Source organism: Pezoporus occidentalis, unplaced genomic scaffold (genome assembly GCF_034315485.1).
Source record: "Pezoporus occidentalis ecotype Australia unplaced genomic scaffold, CSIRO_AGI_Poc_V1 ctg84, whole genome shotgun sequence".
Lineage (NCBI taxonomy): Eukaryota > Metazoa > Chordata > Aves > Psittaciformes > Psittacidae > Pezoporus > Pezoporus occidentalis.
The window spans coordinates 546,583-558,352 of NW_026916203.1; the positions used below are offsets into that span (position 1 = coordinate 546,583).

General features: G+C 41.0%; 1 protein-coding gene across 5 annotated transcripts in view; it reads left to right on the forward strand.

The window, feature by feature from the left end:
* EPB41L4A (erythrocyte membrane protein band 4.1 like 4A) overlaps window positions 1-8,107 on the forward strand; it is a 127,467-nt gene extending 119,360 nt beyond the window's left edge. For all 5 annotated transcript variants that reach the window (XM_062604234.1, XM_062604235.1, XM_062604236.1 and 2 more), the window contains 5 exons: window positions 2,023-2,070; window positions 2,744-2,812; window positions 3,709-3,819; window positions 4,708-4,789; window positions 6,229-8,107. In XM_062604234.1, coding sequence (XP_062460218.1) covers window positions 2,023-2,070; window positions 2,744-2,812; window positions 3,709-3,819; window positions 4,708-4,789; window positions 6,229-6,357 — 439 coding nt within the window. In that variant the 3' untranslated portion in view covers window positions 6,358-8,107. The remainder of the gene's footprint in view (window positions 1-2,022; window positions 2,071-2,743; window positions 2,813-3,708; window positions 3,820-4,707; window positions 4,790-6,228) is intronic.
* Window positions 8,108-11,770: the final 3,663 nt, after the last annotated feature.

Sequence of the window (11,770 nt, forward strand, 5' to 3'; positions counted from 1 at the left end):
GGACATGGAGCTGTTGGAGCAAGTCCAGAGGAGGGCCACGAGGACGATAATGGGATTGGAGCACTTCCTGTATGAAGAGAGGCTGAGAAAGTTGGGGCTGTTCAGCCTGGAGAAGGCTGCATGGACATCTTATAGCAGCCTTCCAGTATCTGAAGGGGACGTCAGAGCGGGACTCTTCATCCAGGACTGTAGCGATAGGACAAAGGGTAAACAGGGGCAGTTCAGGTTAGATATAAGTTCAGACAGATATAGTTAGATAGAAGTTCAGACAAACTCAAACAGGGGAAGTTCAGGTTAGATATAAGGAAATTCTTTACTGTGAGGGTGGTGAGGTGCTGGCACAGGTTGCCCAAGGAAGTTGTGAATGCTCCATCCCTGGCAGTGTTCAAGGCCAGGTTGGACAGAGCCTTGGGTGACATAGTTTAGTGTGTGGTGTCCTTGCCCATGGCAGTGGGATTGGAACTTCATGAACTTAAGGTCCTTTGCAGCCCTAACTATTCTATGATTCTATGATTTATAAAGCAGTACACCAGTATCTCCCACTACTTCTGCACCTGTAAAATTAAGAAGAAAACCGCAACAAAACCAACCCCAAAATGTTACGATCCCTAAATGGTCTGCCTTTATACCAACTGCAAAACGTGTACTGCAGTATAGATGTGTCTGGACAATATTCTGAGGCTTAAGTTTGGAAATGAGACAAATGTAGTAACAGTGAAATAAGAAAACAGTGAAATTGTTAGGGATAGCATTTTGGAATAATTTCTGATACAGCTGTCTCTGGGCAAGGTAAAGCAAATTTCATGATGTTAAAATGCAGAACTCTGCTATCCTCTGTGATCTTTGTTTAAATTCATATTATATTCACTCCAAAAGCATCTTCGAATATGTTCAAGGAAAGAAAAGCTCTATGATCTGATGATGTAAGACTTAGTCTTTGAGAAACTGTGACTACTTCGGTGGGAGCATTTAGGTATGCTGAATCTGTCTAAAAGTTGCATACCTCACATCTCAGATGGTGTGGACCAGTCTGGCTGTTGACACTGAGTTTATATAATCCTGATAAAAAGAGTTACTAAAGATCTGTCCATGCAAATGTAGTCCCTGCCACTGTGTAAAATGCTCATTTCATCAATTACTCTGCATGGATTTTGATGAATTCTAGGTGCAGCTTCAGCAATGGTGGTGGTTTTACACCAACCTTGCAATAAAATAGGGTAACAAATAAAAATAAAGGGGGTCCAGTTTGGATACACTGTCTTCTGTAATTCAGTGGAAAATGTCAGGCATGCCATTCAGGCTTGCTTTATGTCTGCAGGCATCTATATGTCTCCATCAGGGAAGTTAAAATTTTGGCTATTTGTGAATGAAATATTCTCTAAACTATTTGTGTGCCTGAGTATGTGTGGTTGCTGGTTTAGCTTGTTCATAATTGTTTTTTTCTCCTGGATATCACAAAGGTAAATGAAGCGAGCAGAAACCTTACTGGAAATGACCAGAAGGTGAGAGGCTGTACTGTGATGCAGCTAAGCAGTGGTTTCTCTTTACTGGTGCTCGCTGGGAATGGCCAAGGGTTACTGGTGTCTCAGCCTGGTGTGGCCTGCCCTCTTTCTGCCCACAAAGGGCTCTGGGGGCAACAGGACATTTCTGAGGGCCATTTACAAATGTATTATCCCAAAAGACATGGTCCTCAGCTGGATAAGGGGTGGCAGTAGCTGGGCACTCATTTGGCTTGGGAAGTTCTTCTGTTGTTTATATTTTATGCATACACTTGCTGAAAGCTGATGGAACAGCAGTTGTGATTGAGAGCCTGTCATTCAAGAAATTACTTTTTGGTTGAAATAAAGTTGTGGAGTTTGATGCATTTTTTGAGAGAACAGACCTTAAAATTGAAGTCGCTGGTGGATTACATTTTCCATGATTCCTGTGCAGGGTCTGTGCTGTTAAAAGTTATTTGAACAGCCACACATCAGATGACAGTTTTCACAGTTCTGCCTTTGTTATCTTTGTTGGCATTTATAGGAGAAGCCCAGATGTACAAGCTAAAGAAGAACTGTGGAAACATATTCAGTAAGTATGGTCCTTGTAGGGTCTGAGTGACTGCTTGGTTTGCCTCTAACGTAGTTGTTCACGTTCCTTGCGCTATGGCTATGAGGCATTATGTTCTGATTTAGTTATGAGGCATTATGTTCTGATTTATTTATGTGCCATGGTAATTTATGTGGGTGTTAATGACCTGCTGTGTGCAGAAGTACTGCAGATCACTGCATGCACCGAATAGCATTGTATAATAGATAAATTTAAGGAAGATAAATTAAAGGGAGAATACAGCATTTTAGAAATTTGTACCTCTGTGGCTACCAACGTGTGCTTGTTTGTAATACTGACATTCCTAGGGTGAGGCCCCATACGCTATAGGACTACCAGTTAGGAAGATAGTTAGCTATTCCAAAGCAGTTTTGATGTTCAGTATCCACAGTGTTCATATATATGTCTGATCATATAAAGATCAGATTTGCAGGAAGGTGAGAGGAAGGTAGAACAGGATGTGACACACAGTTGAAGCCATCAAAATTAAGTTAGGCACATTTCTTAATAGGTTTCCTATTTTGATGTCAAGATAGCTTCAGAGCTGACAACAGCTTGTCTCAGTAAATCTTTTCAACCTAATATAATAAAAATAAAAATGGTTTTGCGGTTGGTAGCTACTGTTACATTTTTTACTTTGCCTAATCTTTTCTAGGAAGGAGCTTGTGGATCCATCTGGCCTGTCTGAAGAGCAACTGAAAGAAATTCCATACACTAAAATAGAGTGAGTTTATGTCAGGATTTTAATTTATGAATATGAAAGTCCTTTTTCTTTTTTCCTCTCCTCCTTATTTTGCTATGAACTCTGTCATACTGAAATGGGAGTGGGTTTATACATTATATCTCTAAGCTTCTACCTACTAATGGTCATCTAGGATGGATTGGGTGAGGATACTTAATAGTTTAAAAACCTACTATTTTCTCTTCCCAAACTATGAAAAAAGTCATCTTCATCTCTCCCTATCTGTCCCACACACTTGTAAAGCTGATAAATGTCTCTCTGTTCTGTATGTCTCCCTATGCCATCCAGCAAATTGCTTTGTAGTATAAGTTACAGAATCAGAGAGAACTGAATTAAAACAAACAAATCCATTTATTTCCAGAACTTCTGCTTTCTTTCAAGTATTTATTCTGATCATCTGAGGCACTATTTTACCTGTCCAGCCCATTTCCTTGCTTGTCATGGGCAGCTGCCAGAGCACAGTTATTTCCTTAAGAGCCAACATGTATTTCACTGTGCTGCTTGCCTGTTGGGGATGCCATATGCTAGTGCAAGTGCTGCATGCGGCAGAAATGGGATCCTGGTTTGCATTATGATGTATTTCCACAGCACCAATAGAAAAGGCTGATGTTAAAGCTGTATGTAGTCATGCATTCTGTATTAAATGGTTTAATTCTCAAATATGGGATGCCAGTTTGTGACATTTGCACCTAAAGCACTGGATTCCAGTATGGACTTGTAAGAAAAGCAATAGCTTCTTAAATTCAGCCAGTGCAAGAAGCTATCTGTTATACTTAAATAAGAAATGGGAGAATCTCTCAGTCTGCAGTTGAACTAATGTTTTTGTGCTGAAGATCTAGTTTTCTAAACTACCATTGTGAATTCTGTGTCTCTCTTAGGACTCAAGGTGACCCAATCCGCATTAGGCATTCACATTCCCCTCGAAGCTACCGCCAGTATCGGCGGTCCCAGTGCTCTGATGGTGAAAGATCTGTCCTGTCTGAAGTGAAGTATGTGAATGTGGTTATTAGCAATAGAATGGTTTAGTGTGGCCCAAAAGTTGTTCAAAGATCATGGTTAGATTAGAAGTGGCATAAAGGTGCTGGTTGCTGGCATAGGATTCAGGTAACCCTCTAAATAGTAGGTCTTCAGCGATAAATGACGCAAACAAGTACAAAACAATTTCTCTTCTATTCTTGGGCCACAGAGGTTTGCTTGATCCTTGAGCTTGAAAGGGGAAAAGCTGAAACAGCTAAAATAAACCTATATTGCTGTTCAGTGGTAGGTCATGAAGTTGCCTAAGGGATGAGAATCCACTAGTTGCTTTCCAGATACCTTAATCCTTAATAGGGTTAGGACATAATCTTTCTTTATTCTGTAATTTGTTTCATTGGAACTCTTCATTTACAACATGTACAATCTTCTCCAGCAGTAGGTGGATCAGTCTTTCCTAGAAAACTGATTTGCAAGGGGGGTACTTAAAAATGGAAAAGTGACAGTCCCATTCTCAATTTTGTTAAGGTGTTATATATCAAAAGCAGTACCCTGGTGATATCACCCAGTTAGGAGGCTAGTTTTAACTGAATGGCACCCTGAAAGGAGGTGTGGCACACCCACAGTTTTAAGTGATGTCTTACCTGAAGTTAGGCTGCCTCTGTAGCCCAGAAGGAGACAGGCCCTTTGAGAAAAGATAGGATGATCTATGAATGCCCTGAAAGTACCCACCGATTGCTGAGGATCAGGATGACATCTTTCAATATCTGAAGTCAGGTGATGAGCCTTTTGGATTATTCCTGTCAGATCTGTGTAGTTGTCTGGGTCAGTTTCGTTGTTCTTCCTCTGCACAGTTGTATTTACTTCACTATGGCAATATCTATTTTGTAATATCCCAATTCCAGTGTGAAAACTGATCTGGTGGCTCCACTGCCTATTACACGATCTTCAGATGCGAGAGGTCCCAGCATCCAGTTGACTCAACAGGTTAGTAATCATGCATCCTTTGCAATTTTATTTTTTTTTGGCGGGAGAAGGGGATGTTTAGTGCTGCAGCTTTAGCAGCAGCAGTGTGACTCAAAATTTTACATTTTGCTTATATTTGCACTTTGCCTTTATTTCCAAATATACATAGTTTTGTAGCATACACCCTTGTGAACCACTTGCTTCTGCTACTGGAAGACTCTTTGCCATCTTGAGTTTGATGCTTCCCTTAACATGGTACCTTGTTCTCTACAGCAGGAGAAACAGTTTTGCATTTTCTTGAAGTGTGCAGGTGTGCTTGGGATGCAGTTGGAATCACAACCTACTATTGTTTATTCACTGTTTCTTAGAGGTCTCAGAGTATCAGTGGTTGGACCTGAAGCATTGCTTTTTTTTTTTTTCTTTTATATTACCCAAAACAAAAAGAGTAGGACTTTTAAATGTAATCGTTGGCTTTCATTATACATTATGTTACCATATCTCTCAGCTTTGACAGTTTTATTAAGCTCAAAATATGAGAAGCAAATTATAGTCAAAAAGTGCTTGGTGGTCTATTGTAAAAGAGCACAGAAGGAAACCCAAAACTTGGAAAGGAGAATTGCAGATAACTGACTTCCCACAACAGGTATCTTGTCTGTTAATCTGGCATGCAGATATACCAAAACCACATACTGATATTGTATATAGTGTGGAAACTGCACAGCAAAACACGTCATATTTTTTCTTGTAAGCAATTAGAATAACTGAAGCTTGAACAATTTTGAACCAATAAACAGGTGTTTTTCACTTTAAGGCTGGCTAACACACTATCTGTTCTTTAATAGGAATTAAGTTCAAGGGTATTTGTGTTCCTGCATATGGTGGAAACTGAAAAAGTTGTGCTGTCCTTAATGTTTCTGTGAGGACTTGCTGCAGCAGTGAAGTTGATATATTTAAGGCTGAGCGCATTTACATGCTTTGTAGAAATACGTAGCTTGTCTGACAGAGTCCAGTTCAAAATTCAAACTGTTTTTCTGTTTCCATTCTTATCCATTACAGTGTGGCTTAAATTCATGCCCTGGAAGGAATTAATGTTACAATGTTCAGTGTCCACAAACACCTCTTTTTGCCCTCTGCCCCAGACCCCCTCACAACAGTGGCCATTAATTCGTTGTAAGTGCTTGCTTGCAGAGCTTTGCTAAATAATCATATAATTAGCTGGGACATTTCCTGAACAGGGAATAGCACAGAGGGCAGCATCTGGCAGGGGAGAGAGGAGGCAAGAGAGAGGAAAAGTTCTGTTTGATCAAATAAATGCAGAGGCTTTAATATTCCTGGTGTGTGTATACCTATATAAATTGCTATATCCTTAGCCTAAGGCTGTCATAGCAGCAGTTATCAAAACACAGTATTTAAATTCTGCTATACCTTTTCAACAGCATGTTTTGGTTTGTTTCCTTCAGAGACAGAACGGGTCTAAAGACAGCTTAATAGGAGAAATATCTCTGCTATCGACTAACAACATTGATGGAAAACCCACCACTAAGATCGTAAAAACTGTACAGGTGTCACGCTTTAAAGTGGAGAGTTGACTGCCATAACTGAAGATGGTGAATAGATTTTCTTCTTTGGAAATTGAGAATTTTTGTGTGTTTGCGAAGAAAGAAACTGAAGTCTACATGGTGGCTATTTTTTTAGGACACTCAGAAGGGCCTGCTTGTCGGGAAGGCCAAGCAATGCTTTTATTACTGACATCATTCTAGTGGTGTGACTGATTGAGGAGAAGCTGCCTAATTAGACAGCCAAAAAGAAAAGTCATAGTAAAATTGAATCATCAGCAGTTACATTTCCAAAAAATGAACAAAAAAGAATTTTCTGCAACAAAACAAGCTGGATGGTCTGCTCTGTAACTGAATCGCCTTTTTCCAAAAAATGACTGTTAACTGACATGATCAGACCAGATGCTTCAAGAGACGTGAAATAGTCATGGGTTTGGACAATTGTGCAATACAGTGTGATATGGGGAGAATTATCTTGACAATTTTATATTATGGGGATCAACCTGTGTCCGGAGACACAAGGACTGATGGCTATTACAAGGTTTATTTTAGCCTAGCGCAACAACAGATGCTCATGTTGTTAATACAAACATTGACTCGACCAGTTTTACCTCAGAAATAATAGACTTGGTAACACCCTGTAGCAGAGAGTTTCAGAGGTGATATAGACTTACTTTCCCTTGACAGTTTTAAGTGTTCTCAATTTTGAATGCCCTGTTAGAGGCAATAGATGGGCTATTTAATTGAACATTCCATACCATAGAAATACATCTGTCACCTTGTAGTAAACCACACTGGAAGAAAAATGGAAAATATGTACTGACCCACTGTGTTAAGACTGCTTAGCAAGGCACTTAAGTACTGTTTAAATGAAACTTGTGGAGTAGGATGTAAGACAGCTAGCAAATAGCCTTTTTTTTTTTTTTTTTTAATCTAGATTAGCAAAGGCTACCTTAATCTCTTTTTATATGAAATAATCAGTGGTAGTACCTTCTGATACTTTGAGCCATTTCTACTATGACAAAATGACAAAGGCAGTATTTCAGGTGTAATTGCAATTTTTCCTCTATTGACACGATAGGAATAGTAAGTTTAAATGATGCTGCACACTGAGAGTTATCTTCTAGAACATATCTGAAGTGATGCCTGGCTCTTCTCTTGCCTTCTCACTTTGTCCAAATAGATGAAAGTAATTCCTCTGCCTCCCATTTGACCACAGTCAGCACATGGATGAGACTATTGCTGTTGCTAACTTAATAAGAAGCTCAGCAAAATCTTTGTATTATGAAAGTAACTTTTCCTAACTGTAATCTCCAAGCTAAATATTGACTTTGTCAAACAGCATTGGAAATGGCTGTAGTAGCTGATATGCCTTTATACCTTGGTCTTCCTTAAACTCAACCCCCACCACCTTCGGTGATTTGCAGTGATCCTGTGACTTCTTCCCCTAGCAACACTATACCAGGGGACTACAGCCCTGTCAGAAAAGCAATTTATTGAGAACTGGGATGAACAAAAGGCATCAAAGTTATGCTTTACAAGAAGTGTGGGATTACTAATACTCATTTTTACTTAGCAAAACTGAGAAGAGTTTTATTTTTCACTTAAATTTTTGATTCTTTGTTGTTTCATATTCTGAGATCGTCAGGTGGATGCTACTAGCCAGGGTAGCCATACAGTTTGCGTATTCCTGTCATAGTATGGATTGGTCTGCACATTGGGAGATGCTGCATCATGCCAGGGAAGGCAGATTCACTTAATAAATATTTTTCTTTGATCACTTGTTTTGGACCATTCTTCTTCAGTCTCAGTGAACAAATCTAAGGGAAGTAAAGAGCTTAAAACCCTTCTGTGATAAAAATTCTGTTTTCATTGAGGTTCTTCAGCATTTTCTGCATTTACTGTGGATTTCATCCTAGGATATTTTTGGGCTTGGCTTGAAGTATTTCCTCAAACTTTTTTCTAAGTCTGTTATATGGTTTATTTATCATTGCTCCAATTTAAGATTATCCTTTTGGATCTATTTATGAGCTTGTGTGATATTCTCACAAGCAGCTGTTAGAAGAAACAAGCCAAAAGAAAAAAAACATCAACAACCCAAAACAGAACACCCAAAACCCTACCAAGCACACATGCACAAAAACCCCTATCACCATGGCAAAGATTTTGATGATACAGATTAATCTAGAGCATCACAATCTTTTGGAAGACTACTGAAATATAACAGACCACACTGGTTAAAGTGTCTGCAATGAATGTGATTTCTTCAAGGTGTTCTAAACCGGACCATTATACACCTACTTGTAGTTTGTTGCTAAGTCATTACCATTATTCTGCATTCTTCAGGCACAAAGTAGAACATATATACTATTTTAGGAGGATTTGTGGTGTTATTATTTTAAAATTATCTGTACACAGTGTGCATATCTTACCAAACCTCAAATATTGATCAGGAAGAAAGTAACTTCTAAGGTTTATATCCAATCTCATGTTTTCCTGCGTATTGTCATTTGCCTGTGCTTTTGTGTGCTATTGCTGGATGCCATCAGCCAAGTATGTGGTGTTTCACTTATCCCACAACATCAGAAAGTAAGCTTTTGTCTAGTCTAATAGTGATAGGTTTCAGTTAACAAGTCATGGGAGAGTTGTTTTGTAATCAGGCCAATTTTTTTTTGCATTTAAATGAGAAATTTACAGATAGAGTGCTGGTTTGAATTAGAAGTCTTCTCGCCAATGACACTATAGGAAGCAGGTTTTAGCAACTGTAATGCTTGGTCTGGGGTACTACAGTACTATTCTGTATCCATAAAAGAATGCCTAATGCTTGTATTACACATTGTCAGTGCCAGAACAAGGCAAAATTTGGACTAGGATGCCACTGTCAGCTGATAGTACAGCAAAAGAAACTTCTTCCGTACACATGAGCCCCCTTTTCCTTCAAGCTTTTCTTCCTCAGTCGTTTGAGGAAAGGCCCCTTTTCTTCTGGTCTTGTTATTTTTATGAGAGAGAAAGTGATCAGTCAATGAGAACACTTTCTGTGTCACAGTATGCTCTGTAGCCCTAAACCAGCCTAACAACCTCTGTAGGTGGCTGCTCTCTTACAGCTCTGAGCTACACCTTGCTCTTTCCACTCCTGCTACCTTTCCCCAGCTTTCTTAGTGCTTTTACTGCCTAGAGGCAGTTGTTTTCAGACTTGAAGTTTGGGTGTCTGTCCGAAATGCTTGTACATAGGTGAGTCACAGAAGACAGGAAATGTACAGCTGTGTCAGGCAAAGGTTACCCTGGGATTGGATGACATACAGAGCTGTGCTCACATGGGGAAAGGGCTGCTATTTGAGGCATTCTCATCCTAGTACTGAGTCTAATTTGCTGAATTGATCTCAGGCCAACAATTTTAACTTTGTGCCTCTGCTTTTACCTTTTCTGAGATCTAACTGCTAAGAGCAGGTAAGTTACAGAACTCACTTACTAATTAGCAACACCTACAACATTAAGATATACCTCTTTGCAAAACATGTATTTTATACAATAAAGAGGACTTGCTAACCACACCACAAAAGTTTTTATATAGCCCATATAGGTCCTCTTGTTTGTTAGCTGGTTTCTTTCATTAGGAACCAGCCTTAACCTGCTGTTCTCTACACTGCACTTCTTACCAGTATCACTGAACTTCCAACTCATATTCTAATCAAGTTCATTATAATAAAGATGTTGGTTGGGGTAAAAAAAATCCAACTACCATTTAAGTTGCCAAATCATAGAATCATAGAATAGTTGGGTTGGAAAGGACCTTAAGATCACCTAGTTCCAACCGCCCTGCCATGGGCAGGGACACCTCACACTAAACCATGCCACCCAAGGGGCTGCCCAACATGGCCTTCAACCACCAGGGATGGAGCATTCACACCTTCCTTGGGCAACCCATTCCAGTGCCTCACCACCCTCACAGTAAAGAATTTCCTTATATCTAACCTGAACTTCCCCGGTTTGAGTTGAACCCATTACCTTTTGTCCTGTCACTACAGTCTCTAATGAAGAGTCCCTCCCCAGCATCCCTATAGGCCCCCTTCAGGTACTGGAAGGCTGCTATGAGGTCTCCACGCAGCCTTTTCTTCTCCAGGCTGAACAGCCCCAACTTTCTCAGCCTGTCTTCATACAGGAGGTGCTCCAGTCCCCTGATCATCCTTGTGGCCCTTCTCTGGACTTGTTCCAACAATTCCATGTCCTTTTTATGTTGAGGACACCAGAACTGCACACAATACTCCAAGTAAGGTCTCACGAGAGCAGAGTAGAGGGGCAGGATCACCTCCTTTGACCTGCTGGTCACGCTCCTTTTGATGCAGCCCGGGACGCGGTTGGCCCTCTGGGCTGAAAGCACACGCTGCTGGCTCATGTTAAATCTCCCATCAACCAACACCCCCAAGTCCCTCTCCGCAGGGCTGCTCTGAATCTCTTCTTTGCCCAACCTGTAGCTGTGCCTAGGATTGCTCCAATACAGGTGTAGGACCTTGCATGGTTAAACTCCGTAAGTTTGGCATTTGCCCACCTCACAAGCGTGTCAGGGTCCCTCTGGATGGCATCCCTTCCCTCCAGCATATCAACTGAACCACCCAGCTTGGTGTCATCAGCAAACTTGCTGAGGGCGTACTCAACCCCACTGTCAATGCCACTGACAAAGATGTTAAACAAGACCAGTCCCAACACCGATCCCTGAGGGACAATACTCATTACCGGTCTCCAGCCGGACACCGAGCCGTTGACCGCAACTCTTTGCGTGCAGCCATCCAGCCAGTTCTTTATCCACCAAGTGCTCCACCTCTCAAACTGATGTCTCTCCAAGGACATCATGCAGGACAGTGTTGAACGCTTTGCACAAGTCCAGGTAGATGACACCAACTGCTCTACCCCTGTCCATCAGTTCTGTAGCCCCATCATAGAAGGCCACCAAATCGGTCAGGCAGGATTTCCCCTTAGTGAAGCCATGCTGGCTGTCACCAAGCACCTTGTTGATTTTCATGTGCCTTAGCATGCCTTCCAGGAGAATCTGCTCCAAGATTTTGCCAGGCACAGAGGTGAGACTGAATTGTTTATACTCCCCTGGATCATCCATTTTCCCCTTCTTGAAAATGGGGTTTTTTCCAGTCATCAGGAACTTCACCGGACTGCCATGATTTTTCAAATACGATGGCCACTGCCTTAGCGACTTCATTCCCCAGCTCCTTCAGGACCCACGGATGGATTTCATCAGGTCCCATGGACTTGTGCACAATCAGGTTCTTAAGATGCTCTCGAACCAGATCCTCTCCTACAGTGGGCGCAAGGTCTTCTTTCTCATTGTCCCTGCGTCTGCTTTCCAAGACTTGGGTGGTGTGGTCAGAGCCTTTGCCAGTGAAGACTGAGGAAAAGAAGTCATTAAGAACCTCAGCCCTCTCCAAATCCTGTGTAG